The sequence below is a fragment of the Nerophis ophidion genome, linkage group LG29, assembly GCF_033978795.1.
Source record: "Nerophis ophidion isolate RoL-2023_Sa linkage group LG29, RoL_Noph_v1.0, whole genome shotgun sequence".
In the NCBI taxonomy this organism is placed as follows: Eukaryota; Metazoa; Chordata; class Actinopteri; order Syngnathiformes; family Syngnathidae; genus Nerophis; species Nerophis ophidion.
In genome coordinates this window covers 17,480,128-17,497,547 of record NC_084639.1, presented here as the reverse complement: position 1 = coordinate 17,497,547, position 17,420 = coordinate 17,480,128, and the positions used below count along the sequence as shown (strand labels likewise).

General features: G+C 38.6%; 1 protein-coding gene across 5 annotated transcripts in view; it reads left to right on the top strand.

The window, feature by feature from the left end:
• The first annotated feature begins 1,131 nt into the window (after nt 1-1,131).
• shtn3 (shootin 3) overlaps nt 1,132-17,420 on the top strand; it is a 37,603-nt gene continuing 21,314 nt past the window's right edge. For 2 of the 5 annotated variants that reach the window (XM_061891726.1, XM_061891725.1), the window contains exons 1-5: nt 1,132-1,335; nt 3,294-3,354; nt 13,595-13,689; nt 13,853-14,015; nt 16,057-16,154. In XM_061891726.1, coding sequence (XP_061747710.1) covers nt 1,273-1,335; nt 3,294-3,354; nt 13,595-13,689; nt 13,853-14,015; nt 16,057-16,154 — 480 coding nt within the window. In that variant the 5' untranslated portion in view covers nt 1,132-1,272. Of the gene's footprint in view, nt 1,336-3,293; nt 3,355-11,531; nt 11,802-13,594; nt 13,690-13,852; nt 14,016-16,056; nt 16,155-17,420 lie in introns of those variants that run through there. The other 3 variants (XM_061891729.1, XM_061891728.1, XM_061891727.1) reach the window with 3 other exon arrangements.

Sequence of the window (17,420 nt, the reverse complement as noted above, 5' to 3'; positions counted from 1 at the left end):
CCGTTGAGAGGGCAATCAGGTTGCTTGCGGCAGTTACATTCCTTATTGGTTTCAGAGTTGTTTAGTCTGGGGGTAGGCTGTCCTTTTGCAATTGCTTTGTTGTGGTTTGATATGATTTGTTGTATGTTATTCATACAGCTGTAGCTCATTTTAATGTTGTTCTTGTTGAGTATTTTTCTTAGGGTGTTGCCTTTGGGGAAGTGTTTGTCGATCCAAGGCAACACCCTAAGAAAAATATATTGATGGATTGATACTTTTATTATTAGATTGCACAGTACAGTACATATTCGAAGGTCCTGCAGTCCTGGGTTCAAATCCAGGCTCGGGTCCTTTCTGTGTGGAGTTTGCATGTTCTCCCCGTGAATGCGTGGGTTCCCTCCGGGTACTCCGGCTTCCTCCCACCGCCAAAGACATGCACCTGGGGATAGGTTGATTGGCAACACTAAATTGGCCCTAGTGTGTGAATGTGAGTGTGAATGTTGTCTGTCTATCTGTGTTGGCCCTGCGATGAGGTGGCGACTTGTCCAGGGTGTACCCTGCCTTCCGCCCGATTGTAGCTGAGATAGGCGCCAGCGCCCCCCGCGACCCCGAAAGGGAATAAGCGGTAGAAAATGGATGGATGGATGGATGGAGTACATATTCCCTACAATTGACCACTAAATGGTAACACCCCAATAAGTTTTTCAACTTGTTTAAGTCGGAATTAAGCTTGATTTTTTATTTTTTATTTTATTTTTTGTATTGTTTTTATTATATTCATCTTATTTGATTAAACACGCTGGATTGGATTTTCTTTATTGTCAACCATTGAAATTCCTCCCCCTCTTCCGGTACCTTCCCAAGATGGCGACCTTTATGGGCGGAAGTGTCCGTCGGGTGTTTGCTCCTTGCACAGTCAATGGATGGGCGCAACATCCGGGTACTTCTCAGTATGAACCCGCACAGTAGCGTAAAAAGAGACATATTTGTATTGATGTTGATGTTTATATTAATGTTCTCATTTATGATAATGATAATTTTGTAAACAATATAGCAAATAAATAAGAAACGAGAAGATAGGATTAAAGAGGGGTGGGTGCAGGCTCCGGCGGATGCTGTGCGTGAGGGCGGGGCTAAGGAAGGGGGAGGAGCCAGGGTTCGCCGGCTGCCCTCATCACCTCCATCTTCTCCGCCGACACAAATGATGGATTGCCGGCCAGCAGGAGCCGAATGATCCCCATCCACCGATACGTGGCGCGGATCCACACAAGAAGAAGGCGGATGAATAAATAAATGCTGCCTTGCTCGTCAACGCCGGCCATGGAGGGGGACGGGGACGCGCACGTGCACGCGCAGGTAATAAATCATCCATTCATTCATTCATTCTGCTCTACATTCACTACACGCGCAGACTAATCATGGATTATGATTCAACTAATTAGCACATATTTCATTTTTTTATTCAAGGACCCCTCCCTAAATGTGAACCCCCCCCCCCCTAATAAGAATGACGTCATGGCGAGTGCATACAATTAAATGCTGTGAGGATAAATGACCGACATCCTCAGTGGGGGTTCTGACGTCAGCGACACGTGACATGCTGACTCATCATGACGTCAGCGTCAATTATCAGCGTCACGTGAGGGTCTTGCCTCCTTAAGGAGCTCGCTGGCGCCCCCTTTCGGGTCGTTGAAGACACACCGGCGTGTTATCGTCAAGTATTGTACAAAGACGTGTGTTTCGAAAAAATTATAATAGTAGTAAAATTAAGAAAGATGGTGCCATTTTTCCAATTTGCTGTACAGATGTGACTTTCATGAACAATGTGAATCTTTCGACCGATTTGTTTGTTTCAGAGACGTTATTTTGTGTTTTTTTTTTTACGAACGTGCAAATCTTGCGTCACACTTTGCACGACTGTCAAATAAAATTGTTTTAAATTAAATATAAATACATATTTTTACATATAAAATTATTTCTCTATTTTTTTATACTATTTAACAATGTTGAACATAAATCAACAATTTTTAACATTGTTTGACAATGTTTAAGAAAGTTTAATAATGTTTAACACAAGTTAAAACACAATTTAACTTTGTGTAACGTTGTGTAACATTGTGCTACACAGTGTTATATTTTGTAACGTAGTGTTACGTCATGATTGTGTAACATAGTCTATTGTAGGGTTATGTTGTGTTATGTAGTGTCACGAAGTGTTGCATAGTGTTTTGTTGTGTAACATTGTGGTACGTTGTGTTAACTTGTGTAACATAGTGATACGTTGTGTAACGTGGTTTTAGGTTGTGTGACGTAGTGTTACGTTGTGTAACATTATGTAACATTGTGTCCATTGTGTTTATTGTGTAACGCTGTGTTTTGTAGTGTAATGATGGTGTGTTACATTGTATACCATGATGTTGCGACGCGTAACACTGTGTTACATAATGTACTATAGTGTTACGTTGTTTAACTTTGTGTTATGATGTGTAACACAGTGTAATGTTGTGTTACATTGTGTAATGTTGTGTAACTCTGTGTTATGTTGTGTAACATAGTGTTATGGAGTGTTACGTTGTGTAACGTAGGGTTACATTGTGTAACATAGTGTTAGGTTGTGCAACATAGTGTTATCGTGTGTAATAAAGTGTTATGTAATGTTACCTTGTCTAAGGTATTGTTACATTGTGTACATAGTGTTAAGTTGTGTGAATTTGTGTTATGTTGTGTAACACAATTACCTTGTGTAACGTAATGTCACGCCGTATAACGTATTGTTACATTGCGTAACGGTGTTACATTGTGTAACGTAGTGCTACGCTGTATAACGTAGTTTTGCGCTGTGTACCATAGTTACCTTTTGTAACATAGTGTTATGTAGTGTTACATTGTGTAACATTGTGTTAGGTGTTAAGCTGTTTAATAAAGTGTTACATTATGTAACGTATTGTTGCGCTTTGTAACTGTGGGTTATGTTGTGTAATGTGGTGTTACCTTGTTTAACAGTGTTATGTAGTGTTACATTGTGTAATGTATTGTTATGTTGTTTAATGTAGTGTTACATTGTGTGACTTTGTGTTATGCTGTGTAACATAGTTACCTTGTGCAACAAAGTGTTATGTAGTGTTACATTGTGTTACGCTGCATAATGTAGTGTTATGTTGTGTAACGTAGCGTTACAGTGTGTAACATGGTGTTACCGTGTGTAACGTAGTGTCATTTGGTGTTACGCTGTGTAACATAGTGTTATGTAGTGTTACGCTGTGTAGTGTAACATAGTGTTACGTTGTGTAACGCAGTGTTTGTTGTGTCCACAGTGCAGCAGGCTGACAGAGGAGAGAAACGAGGCAGAGAGACAACTGAAACACATCAAGAGAGGTCAGTCTTGTTTCCCTCATCTCCATGTTAGCACTAATCACATCACACACACACACACACACCCACCTGCAGGGTGGGCGGGTTTTAGGTGATGGCAGACCGTGGTTGCCATGGTGACAGCAGAGTTAGCGTGGGTGTGTGAGTGAGGAGTCAGTGGATGTTCTGACTCGGGTAACACTCTCTCTTTATGTAGCATGGCTCATTTCATTTGTATATTTACTACATTACATCATTATTGTTTTATATCATTATTACAAATCCCGTTTCCATATGATTTGGGGTATTGTGTTAGATGTAAATATAAACAGAATACAATGATTTGCAAATCCTTTTCAAACCATATTCAGTTGAATATGCTACAAAGACAACATATTTGATGTTCAAACTCATAAACTTTATTTTTTTGGGCAAATAATAATTAAATTAGAATTTCATGGCTGCAACACGTGCCAAAGTAGTTGGGAAAGGGCATGTTCACCACTGTGTTACATCACCTTTTCTTTTAACAACACTCAATAAACGTTTGGGAACTGAGGAAACTAATTGTTGAAGCTTTGAAAGTGGAATTCTTTCCCATTCTTGTTTTATGTAGAGCTTCAGTCCTTCAACAGTCCGGGGTCTCCGCTGTCCTATTTTACGCTTCATAATGCGCCACACATTTTCCATGGGAGACAGGTCTGCACTGCAGGCGGGCCAGGAAAGTACCCGCACTCTTTTACTACGAAGCCACGCCGTTGTAACACTTGTCTTGCTGAAATAAGCAGGGGCGTCCATGATAACATTGCTTGGATGACAACATATGTTGTTCCAAAACCTGTATGTACCGTTCAGCATTAATGGTGCCTTCACAGATGTGTAAGTTACCCATGCCTTGGGCACTAATACACCCCCATACCATCACACATGCTGGCTTTTACACTTTGCGCCTATAACAATCCGGATGGTTATATTCCTCTTTGTTCCGGAGGACACCATGTCCACAGTTTCCGAATATAATTTGAAATGTGGACTCGTCAGACCACAGAACACTTTTCCACTTTGCATCAGTCCATCTTAGATGAGCTCGGGCCCAGACAAGCCGGCGGCGTTTCAGGGTGTTGTTGATAAATGGCTTTGGCTTTGCATAGTAGAGTTTTAACTTGCACTAACAGATGTAGCGACCAACTGTAGTTACTGACAGTGGTTTTATGAAGTGTTCCTGAGCCCATATGGTGATATCCTTTACACATTGATGTTGGTTTTTGATGCAGTACCGCCTGAGAGATCAAAAGTCCGTAATATCATCGCTTACGTGCAGTGATTTCTCCAGATTCACTGAACCTTTTGATGATTTTACAGACCGTAGATGGTAAAATCCCTACATTCCTTGCAATAGCTTGTTGAGAAATGTTGTTCTAAAACTGTTTGACAATTTGCTTACAAAGTGGTGACCCTCACCCCATCCTTGTTTGTGAATGACTTAGCATTTCATGGAAGCTGTTTTTATAGCCAATCATGGCACCCACCTGTTCCCAATTAGCCTGCACACCTGTGGGATGTTCCAAATAAGTGTTCGATGAGCATTCCTCAACTTTATCAGTATTTATTGCCACCTTTCCCAACTTCTTTGCCACGTGTTGCTGGCATCAAATTCTAAAGTTAATGATTATTTGCACACAAAAAAAAAATAAAGTTTATTCCAACTCGTATGGAAACAGGGTTTGTATTATATATTATTATTCACGGTGGCACAGGGTTTAGTGTGTGTGCCTCAATGGTCCTGGGTTCGATCCCGTGCTAGAGATCTTTCTGTGTGGAGTTTGCATGTTCTCCCCGTGACTGCGTGGGTTCCCTCCGGGTACTCCAGCTTCCTCCCACCTCCAAAGACATGCACCTGGGGATGGATTGACCCTAACTGGTCCCGAGTGTGTGAATGTTGTCTATCTGTGTTGGTCCGGGACAAGCGGTAGAAAATGGATAGATGGATGGATTATTATCCGTCAGAGTAAAATAGGTGTGAGGTGACTTAGTCAGGTTAAAAAGATGAGAGTTGATTGAGTAACAAAATGAACTTTTCATGCTCTCCTTCTGTTATTCTCATCAATTATTCAACACTTTCATGTTCATTCTTCATCTTACTTTTACTGCTTCATGGCAGCTGCTGTGTATTGTTGCGCTCAATACACTTGTGTACTTACTCTGTAAGTCTGTACACTTGTGTACTTACACTTAATCTTTGAGTACATAAGTGTGTTACATTTGTGTACTTACACTTAGTCTTTGAGTACATGAGTGTGTTACATTTGTGTACTTACACTTAGTCTTTGAGTACATAAGTGTGTTACATTTGTGTACTTACACTTAGTCTTTGAGTACATAAGTGTGTTACATTGTGTACTTACACTCAGTCTTTGAGTACATGAGTGTGTTACATTTGTGTACTTACACTTAATCTTAGAGTACATAAGTGTGTTACACTTGTGTACTTACTTAGTCTTTGAATGCATGAGTGTGTTACACTTGTGTACTTACACTTAGTCTTTGAGTGCATATGTGTGTGTACTTACTTAGTCTTTGAATGCATAAGTGTGTTACACTTGTGTACTTACACTTAATCTTTGAGTGCATACGCGTGTAACACTTGTGTACTTACACTTAATCTTTGAGTGCATACGTGTGTAACACTTGTGTACTTACAATTAATTACTCTTTGAGTTCATAAATGTTTACACTTGAGTACTTACAATTAGTCTTTTGAGTGTACTAGTGTTTACACTTGTGTGTTTACACTTAGTCTTTGAGTGCATATGTGTGTGTACTTACTTAGTCTTTGAATGCATAAGTGTGTTACACTTGTGTACTTACACTTAATCTTTGAGTGCATACGTGTGTAACACTTGTGTACTTACACTTAATCTTTGAGCGCATACGTGTGTAACACTTGTGTACTTACACTTAATCTTTGAGTGCATACGCGTGTAACACTTGTGTACTTACAATTACTCTTTGAGTTCATAAATATTTACACTTGTGTACTTACAATTAGTCTTTGAGTGAACTAGTGTTTACACTTGTGTATTTACAATGAGTCTTTCGAATGCATATGTGTGTGCACTTGTGTACTTACACTTAGTCTCTCGAGTGTACTAGTGTGTAGACTTGTGTACTTACACTTAATCTTTGAGTGCATATGCGTGTAACACTTGTGTACTTACACTTAATCTTTGAGTGCATACGTGTGTAAATCTTGTGTACTTACAATTAATTACTCTTTGAGTTCATAAATGTTTACACTTGAGTACTTACAATTAGTCTTTTGAGTGTACTAGTGTTTACACTTGTGTGTTTACAGTTAGTCTTTGAGTGCATATGTGTGTGTACTTACTTAGTCTTTGAATGCATAAGTGTGTTACACTTGTGTACTTACACTTAATCTTTGAGTGCATACGTGTGTAACACTTGTGTACTTACACTTAATCTTTGAGTGCATACGTGTGTAACACTTGTGTACTTACACTTAATCTTTGAGTGCATACGTGTGTAACACTTGTGTACTTACAATTACTCTTTGAGTTCATAAATGTTTACACTTGAGTACTTACAATTAGTCTTTTGAGTGTACTAGTGTTTACACTTGTGTATTTACACTTAGTCTTTGAGTGCATATGTGTGTGTACTTAATGCATAAGTGTCTTACACTTGTGTACTTACACTTAATATTTGAGTGCATACGTGTGTAACACTTGTGTACTTACACTTAATCTTTGAGTGCATATGCGTGTAACCCTTGTGTACTTACAATTACTCTTTCAGTGTATCAGTGTGTACACGTGTGTACTTATACTTAGTCTTTTGAGTGTACTAGTGTTTACACTTGTGTATTTACACTTAGTCTTTGAGTGCATATGTGTGTGTACTTGTGTACTTACTTAGTCTTTGAATGCATACGTGTGTGTAACACTTGTGTACTTACAATTACTCTTTGAGTTCATAAATATTTACACTTGTGTACTTACAATTAGTCTTTTGAGTGTACTAGTGTTTACACTTGTGTATTTACAATTAGTCTTTTGAGTGCATATGTGTGTGCACTTGTGTACTTACACTTGGTCTTTTGAGTGTACTAGTGTGTACACTTGTGTACTTACACTTAATCTTTGAGTGCATATGTGTGTAACACATGTACTTACAATTACTCTTTGAGTTTATAAATTTGTACACGTGTCTACTTATACTTAGTCTTTTGAGTATACTAGTTTGTACACTTGCGTATTTACAGTTTGTCTTTGAGTGCATAAGTGTGTACACTTGTGTACTTACTTATTCTTTAAATGCACAGGTGTGTTACACTTGAGTACTTAAACTTAATCTTTGAGTGCATATGTGTGTAACACATGTACTTACAATTTCTCTTTCAGTTTATAAGTGTGTACACGTGTGTACTTATACTTAGTCTTTTGAGTATACTAGTTTGTACACTTGCGTATTTCCATTCAGTATTTGAGTGTATAAGTGTGTACACCTGTGTACTTACTTATTCTTTGAGTGCATAAGTGTGTACACCTGTGTACTTACGTATTCTTTGAGTGCATAAGTGTGTACACTTGTGTACTTACACTTAGTATTTGAGTAGGCAAGTGTGTGAGAACTGAAAAGTAGGTCAGAATGTAGTACACTGTCAGTACCTGTACATTACAAATGTTGAGTGTGCAGTGATGAACACTTAGCACCCTCAATATCCGCCATCTTGGCCACGTAGCGGAAGGGGCGGGGCACGAAACAGGCGTCCCTGACAAAGAGACACACGCGGTCACATGATCAACGCGTGTTGGATGGCTTCCTGTCACCTTTGATGAGGTCATGGTGTGTGGGCGCTGGTCCCCGCTGACAACACGCCATCAGCGGGGGGAGACGGCGAGGGCGAAGCATGCCGCTGTGAGGGGTGACATGGCGGTTAGGAAGATGCGTAGGCGGGGGGACGGGTTAAAAATAGATCTGCCATTCTCCTCTTTTCTTCGTCTTCTTCTTCTTCTCTTTCTCTGTGCAGCAAACAGACGTCAATTTTAAAGGGGAACTGCACTTTCATGCAATTATGCCTTTCGTTTACAATACTTATGCAAGACAAGAATACATAAATTTTGTGTTTTTTCATTCTTATTTGTAATCATCGCCACAGAATTGGAAAGAAATATTCATCAGTGGGTCAGATGAAACAAAAAGCGAGCTGTTAGGCCTCAATACCCAGCAATATGTTTGGAGGAGACAAGGTGAGGCCTTTGAGTGGCCTTTTGTTGACTGGTGGCCGTATTAGTTCATATCAGGAGGGGGTGGTAGTATTTGCTGAGCTGCCTGCTTTGCTGCCAATGGAGCTGCATGCTTTACAAGAGAGTAAATCGCACAATGAAAAAGGAGGATTAGGTCCAAATTGTTCAGGACAACCTACCTAAATCATCAGCCTGGAGGTTGGGTCTTGGGCACAGTTGGGTGTTCCAACAGGACACCCAAACACACCTCAAAAGTGGTAAAGGAATGTCTAAATCAGGCTAGAATGAAGGTTTTAGAATGGCCTTCCCAAAGTCCTGTAAAAGTGTGGACAATGCTGAAGAAACAAGTCCGTGTCAGAAAAGCAACACATTTAGCTGAACTGCACCAAGTTTGTGGTGAAAAATGTAAGCAGAAGCTTATGGATGGCTACTAAAAAACACCTTATTGCAGTGAAACATGCCAAGGGACATCCGTCCATCCATTTCCTACCGCTTATTACATGTAAGTCCCATCGTTACATTTATTCATATCCCAATTGTTAATATTCTATTAATTCTAAGGCTGGCGAGGACGTATTAAAATAGTCAGCTTTTTTTTTGTGCCTTCAAACAAGAATTATTAAGGCCCAAGCTGTTTGTTTACATGCTTTTTTTATTATTATTTATTTATCTTTGCAATTTGGGCTTATTGGACCCTAATTAGAATAAAAACTAACAATCATCATTGGATAAGATGTACTTAGTCCAGTGTATTTCATGTGTAGTGACATGCTCATTTTTATTCTACACTTAAGTTTCCAAAATTCCATTGTATGCAGAAATTGTACTTCTAAGAGTAGTTCTAATGCAACATACTTTTACTTTTACTTGAGTATATTTATAGAGAAGAAACGCTACTTTTACTACGCTCCATGTATCTACTTTCAGCTCGCTACTGATTTTTTTCGATCTGTTAATGCACGTTTTGTTTTGTCAGAAAGACCTTCAAAGTAGGATCTATCACTTCCTGCGTTTCACCAATCAAATGCAGTCACTGGTGACGTTTGACTCCGTTTCACCAATCAAACTGAGCCAGGCGGTCACATGATTAACTGCACACTTTTTTTTAAATAAACCTTTATTTATAAATTTCAACATTTACAAACAGTTGAAAATAATAATCAAAATAAGTACAAAAAAAAGTAAAAAAACAGCGCCAGGGGGTTGTAAATTCAAAGTAACTAAAATAGAATGGAAAAAAAAAAAAATATATATATATATGTATGTATATATATATATATATATATACATATATATATATATATATATATATGTATATATATATGTAAAATAAACAAAGTGCAAAGCCATAGACCTTCAAAGTAGGATCCATCACATGCCTGCGTTTCACCAATCAAATGCAGTCACTGGTGACGTTTGACTCCGTTTCACCAATCAAACTGAGCCAGGCGGTCACATGATTAACTGCACACTTTTTTTAAATAAACCTTTATTTATAAATTTCAACATTTACAAACAGTTGCAAATAATAATCAAAGTAAGTACAAAAAAAGTGAAAAAAAACATCGCCAGGGGGTTGTAAATTCAAAGTAACTAAAATAGAATGGAAAAATATATATATATAAATATATATATGGCTCTGAATTTGTTCATTGCTATTTTTATGTTTTTTGTGCATTACTTGTTGCCGTCATCATTAAAGGAACATGTTACTCATCAGTTACTCAGTACTTGAGTAGTTTTTTCGCAACATACTTTTTACTTTTACTCAAGTAAACATTTGGGTGACTACTCCTTACTTTTACTTGAGTGATACTTCTGGCTACTCTACCCGCTTCTGATTGTATGTTATACTCTTCTGACACCACCAGATGGCAGTGTAAGTGTCCACGTAAGCGGCCATAAGACCCCAATTCAGTAGTGTACAAAGTTTTGGAAATAAGAGCTAAAAGGTGCTGTCCACGCATGTGGCCACTCAAGCCTTTAGATGTTTTAAAACACTCTCTACCTCTAACAACCAAAAAATGCTGTGAAAAACACTATGCTGTGCTCCAAATTTAATTTATTTACTGAACTTGTATGAGCCGACGGTCCGACAGACAGGCAGGGCCAAGATGGCGGCGAGGAGATGGCAAGTGAGCGGAGAAGAGTAGCGAAAGAGCGACCTGGACTGAGGTTTTAGTGAAAAATAAACAAAGTCAAACTGCTCAAGCCATGTCCTTCCTTGGTGGTCCTGGGAACCCGCAAGATGACGGCTTGAGACCGTCACAATACCGTAGCTGCGTCTGTCAAATATGAGTCATTAAATGACTCCCGCCTCCTGGTGGTAGAGGGCGCTAGTGATCCTTCTCGCGACTACTCGGCTGCAGAAGAAGTGACAATGAGTGACGCGATATGTGCTGGAGGAGGTAATAAAGGAAGATCTCCATCGAGACAGAGAGACAAGTTATTGATGCTTTTGATCAGAAGGAGCTGGCATGGACTATATTTATAAGTAAAGGTAAGACCATAATAACGTCTTTTTTTAATTAAATGTACTTTTCATGATGATATCCTTACATCACACTCAAATTTTTACTGCATGCCTTTGGTAAGTGCCGGAGTGAGAAGAGGTTTTAAAATAATTAGCGCATGCTTACTTTTACCGCATGCCTTTGGTAAGTGCAGGAGTGAGAAGAGGTTTTAAATTAATTAGCGCCCCGGCGGCTATTCAAGGAAATACGGCATATTGTATTCTATTTTAGTTACTTTGTTGAATTTACAACCCACCGGCGCTAATTTGAACTGTTTTTGTACTTATTTTGATCATTATTATTTCTCGATTGATAGTAAATGTTGCAGTTCATAAATAAATGTTTATGAAATAAAAATTAAAATAAAATAAAAATGAATAAAAAATGAGTCAGCGAGCCTACTTCTGGTAGGCGCTGGTCACATGATTCGGTTTCACCAATCAAACGGAACCTGGCAGTCACGTGACTCTGCTCGACCAATTCAAGTGCCGGTGGATTTCTAACAAGCCAGTGGCCAGGGACTGTTTACATACGCCAAACAAGCCCAAGGTACGGATTTAAAAAGCCGAAATAAGTCAGTATTTTATCGTATATGATGTAATAGAAACCTACCTGTTGTATAAGTGTCGGAATGTTCAAAAAGAAGACAATTTAATCACGTGGCATGACGTCAGCACATATGAGACAACAGGTGAGCAGAAACCTACAACAGTTCACTAAAAAAAACGATCTTTTTGTATAATTGCGACTATCATAGTAACCAAAAGTGTCATTTAAACGCATTAAAACATTACCAACAACACCAACTAGCAGTGAAAATGTGAACTTATCTGTTAGACACTGGATATTATTTAGCATTTAGCACATTCTTCTTCCACTATATTTACCTTTAACATAGCTCAACAAGATGAAGTGACCTCAGTCGCCCCCTGGTGTGCACTATTGGTAAAAGCATGAGTTGGGAAATTGTGTTAGATGTAAATATAAACAGAATACAATGATTTTCAAATCCTTCTCAACCAATATTCAGTTGAAAGACAACATATTTGATGTTCTAACTCATAAACATTTTTTTTTTTTTTTTGCAAATAATCATTAACTTTAGAATTTGATGCCAGCAACACATGACAAAGAAGTTGGGAAAGGTGGCAATAAGTACTGACAAAGTTGAGGAATGCTCATCGAACACTTATTTGGAACATCCCACAGGTGTGCAGGCTAATTGGGAACAGGTGGGTGCCATGATTGGCTATAAAAACAGCTTCCATGAAATGCTAAGTCATTCACAAACAAGGATGGGGTGAGGGTCACCACTTTGTAAGCAAATTGTCAAACAGTTTTAGAACAACATTTCTCAACCAGCTATTGCAAGGAATGTAGGGATTTTACCATCTACGGTCCGTAAAATCAGCGAAAAGTTCAGAGAATCTGGAGAAATTACTGCACGTAAGCAATGATATTACGGACTTTTGATCCCTCAGGCGGTAGTGCATAAAAAATGACGTCAGTGTGTAAAGGATATCACCATATGGGCTCAGGAACACTTCAGAAAACCACTGTCAGTAACTACAGTTGGTTGCTACATCTGTAAGTGCAAGTTAAAACTCTACTATGCAAAGCCAAACCCATTTATCAACAACATCCAGAAACGCCGCCGGCTTGGCTGGGCCCGAGCTCATCTAAGATGGACTGATGCAAAGTATAAAAAGTGTTCTGTGGTCTGATGAGTCCACATTTCAAATTATAGTTGGAAACAGAGGACGTGGTGTCCTCCGGAACAAAGAGGAAAATAACCATCCGGATTTTTATAGGTGCGAAGTTGAAAAGCCAGCATGTGTGATGGTATGGGGGTGTATTAGTGCCCAAGGCATGGGTAACTTACACATCTGTGAAGGCACCATTAATGCTGAAAGGACCATACAGGTTTTGGAGCAACATATGTTGTCATCCAAGCAACGTTATCATGGACGCTCCTGCTTATTCACCCCATCCTTGTTTGTGAATGACTTAGCATTTCATGGAAGCTGCTTTTATAGCCAATCATGGCACCCACCTGTTCCCAATTAGCCTGCACACCTGTGGGATGTTCCAAATAAGTGTTTGATGAGCATTCCCCAATTTTGTCAGTATTTATTGCCACCTTTCCCAACTTCTTTGTCACGTTTTGCTGGCATCAAATTCTAAAGTTAGTGATTATTTGCAACAAAAAAAAATGTTTGTGAGTTTGAACATGAAATATGTTGTCTTTGTAGCATATTCAACAGAATATGGCTTGAAAAGGATTTGCAAATCATTGTATTCTGTTTATATTTACATCTAACACCATTTCCCAACTCATATGGAAACGGGGTTTTTACAAAATTTGCGAAAAATTTCGCAAAAAAAACGTTAACATGCTAACATCCCGACAAGTATGCTGTATAATAAATGTGCGTGTGTGTGTGTGTGTGTGTGTGTGTGTGTGTGTGTGTGTGTGTGTGTCAGTGTCACAGATGGTCATCGAGGAAGTAAGCGTCCTGCAGACTCAGCTGGAGATTGAGAAGTCGTGTCGAGAGAACGCCGAGGCGCTCGCCACTAAGGTCCGCCTCCGTAATCCTCGCCGTGAGGGAGATTATTAGCATGCTAGCTCGCCACATTTGACTGGGAAAAGATACACGAGCTGAGTGGGGGACACATTTCCTCCTTGACCAATGGCATAGGGCCGATGTTGATTGACGCCTGTGTTGCCCCGCCCACCCACAGCTGAACTGCCAGAACAGGAAGTTGAAGTACCTGAGCTTGTCGTCGCGACCATGTTTGGACGAGCTTCTCCCCAGCATCGCCGACTGCATCGCCATGGAAACGGACGCCGAGCCGGCGGAGGAGGGCCCCGACACCTTTGCTCAGTACCAGCAACAGGTCAAAGGTGACTCCCCTTTCTTTGAGGTCAGTGGTTCTCTAGCTTTGGCTCCCTCTAGTGGACGCACACTTTCAGTATTCTGACACAGTGGAGGGGAAAGTTGGAGAACCACAGATCTAGTTCTTTAGGAACATTTTCTCAAATGTGTGTTCTTGCATTTCCACCCTTCTTGAGACATGAAGAAGGAAAAGTGTCCTCCACATGAGGAGGTGTGAAGAAGTGATGACATAAATCATGGTCCCAATAACATCGCATCTAATAGAGAAGGTCTCGTTTGCACCCCCTAGTGGTCAAAATTAGGGTGGTCCCAAAAGTCTATATTGTTTTGTTTAAATTGACTGTGTGTCGCTTTTAAAAGTGCTCCCCCTCTGGTCAACATATGAAATAACAAGTGTTTGTAAACTTTTGAAGTGCTCCCCCTCTGGTCAACATATGAAATGACAAGTGTGTGTAAACATTTGAAGTGCTCCCCCTCTGGTCAACATATGAAATGACAAGTGTGTGTAAAAATTTGAAGTGCAGACCATCTTGTCAACATATGAAATAACAAGTGTCTTTAAATATTTGTAGTGCTCCCGCTCTGGTCAACATATGAAATAACAAGTGTCTTTAAATATTTGAAGTTCTCCCCCTCTGGTCAACATATGAAATAACAAGTGTGTGTAAAAATTTGAAGTGCAGACCATCTTGTCAACATATGAAATAACAAGTGTCTGTAAATATTTGAAGTGCTCCCACTCTGGTCAACATATGAAATAACAAGTGTGTAACAATTTGAAGTGCTGGTCAACATATAAAATAAGTGTGTGAAAGAAATTGAAATGTGCCCCCTTTGGGCAAAATTATTTAAAAAAATATAAATAAATATGTATATAGAGACATACTGTAATAACTTGAAGTAAATAATGAAGATTAAAAACCAATTGCAAACAAACTAAAACTAAAATCAGTCTTTTTCTCACAATGTGTCAACTTTTTTCTGAAAAACTGGGAACATTTTTTTAAGTTTTCTTATAAAATTGGGAACAATTTTTAATGTTCTTTCTGTTTCTGTAATATTGCAGTATTTTCTCGTGAAATTATTACTTTTGTGTGTAAAATAAAGACTTTTTAATCCAAAATGGCGACATTGGTCATAAAAAATTCTGACTTTTATCACAATATTGCCCATTTTTTTGTTGCTCTTGTATAATAGTGACACTTTTTGAGTAAAATGACTTTTTTATTTTATTTTGCCTAGTAAAATTCCGATTATTATTATAATATTGCCAAAATTGTTAAAGTTTCTTATAAAATTGTGTTTTTTGTCAAGTAAAATGATGACTCTTTTCATAAAATTGCCAAAATGTTAAGCTTTTCTTGTAAAATTGTGACTGTTATTGAGTAAAATTCCAACTTTTATCATAATATTGCACAAATGTTCAGTTTTTCTTGTAAAATTTTGACTTGCGTCAAGTAAAATGACGACTTTTATTATAATACTGCCAGATTTCTAAGTTTTCTTATAAAATTGGGAATAATTTCTCATATTCTTTCTTTTTCTGTCATATTGCAATATTTTCTGGGAAAATTATTACTTTTGTATGTAAATTTATGACTTTTTAATGCAAAATAGCGACATTGGTCATATAAAATTGTGACTTTTATCACAATATTGGCCATTTTTTTCTCTTTTGTCTTGTAAAATAGTGACATTTTTCGTGTAAAATTATGATTTTTGTCATCATTTTGCAGAGTAAAATTCAGATTGTTATTATGATATTGCCAAAATTGTTAAAGTTTTCTTATAAAATTGGGACTTTTGTCGAGTAAAATGGCGACTCTTTTCATCACATTGCCAAAATATTAAGCTTTTCTTGTAAAATTGTGACTGTTATTGAGTAAAATTCCCAATTTTATCATAATATTGCACAAATGTTCCGTTTTTCTTGTAACATTTTAACTCGCGTTGAATAAAATGATGACTTTTATTATAATACTGCCAAAGTTCTACGTTTTTCTTGTGAAATTCCAACTTGTGTGTGTGTGTGTGTGTGTGTGTGTTCAGAGCTGAGGGAGGCGGTGAGCAGCTTGTTGGAGGAGAAGAAGAACTTCCTGTGTCAAATCAATGAGCAGCAGAGAAGGATGGAGGAGTTGACCACTCAGGTGAACTACAGTGCACTTCAACGCCGATACTGTGCGATCCTAATATTGACTATCGGGCCACATGTGAGATGTGTGATATCATGGTCGAAACAAGCGCTCCTGCAGAGTGTTAACGTGTGTGTGATGTCATGTGCGATACAAGTCTTGTACTTCTTCAGTGTACTGTAACCTTGTGTAATACCAATATAAAGTAGTCAAATGTGCCCGTCTTTAACTTCTTCAGTGTACTATAACCTTGTGTACTTCAAATATGACGTAGTCAAGAGTGCCAGTCTTGTTCTATAACCTTGTTTACTTCAAAGGTTAAGTAGTCTAGTGTGTAAGTCTTGTACTTTTTTCAGTGTACTGTTATCTTGTGCACTTCAAAGATGAAGTAGTCAAGTGTGCCAGTCTTGTACTTATTCGGTGTACTGTAACCATGTGCACTTATAAGATAATGTAGTCAAGTGTGCCAAATCTTTAACTTCTTCAGTGTACTGTATCCTTGTGTTCTTCAAATATGAAGTAGTCCAGTGTGCCAGTCTTCTACTTATTCAGTGTACTGTTACCTTGTTCACTTCAAAGATGAAGTAGTCCATTGTGCCAGTCTTGTACTGTTTCAGTGTACTGTATTCTTGTGCACTTCAAAGGTGAAGTAGTCAAGTGTGCCAGTGTTTTACTTATTCAGTGTACTGTTAGCTTGTGTACTTCAAAGGTGAAGTAGTCAAGTGTGCCAGTCTTGTACTTCTTCAGTGTACTGTAACCATGTGCACTTGAAAGGTGAAGTATTCAAGTGTGCCAGTCTTTTACTTCTTCAGTGTACTGTTAGCTTGTGTACTTTAAAGGTGAAGTAGTCAAGTGTGCCAGTCTTGTACTTCTTCAGTGTACTGTAACCTTGTGCACTTTAGAGAAGAAGTAGTCAAGTGTGTTAGTCTTCCCCTTATTCAGTGTACTGTTACCTTGTGTACTTCAAAGATGAAGTAGTCAAGTGTGCCAGTCTTGTACTTATTCAGTGTACTGTAACCATGTCCACTTATAAGATAATGTAGTCAAGTGTGTCAGTCTTTAACTTCTTCAGTGTACTGTATCCTTGTGTACTTCAAAGATGAAGTAGTCCAGTGTGCCAGTCTTGTACTGTTTCAGTGTACTGTAACCTTGTGCACTTCAAAGAGGAAGTAGTCAAATGTGCCAGTCGTGTACTTAGTCAGTGTACTGTAGCCTTGTGCACTTCAAAGATGAAGTAGTCCAGTGTGCCAGTCTTGTACTTAGTCAGTGTACTGTTAGCTT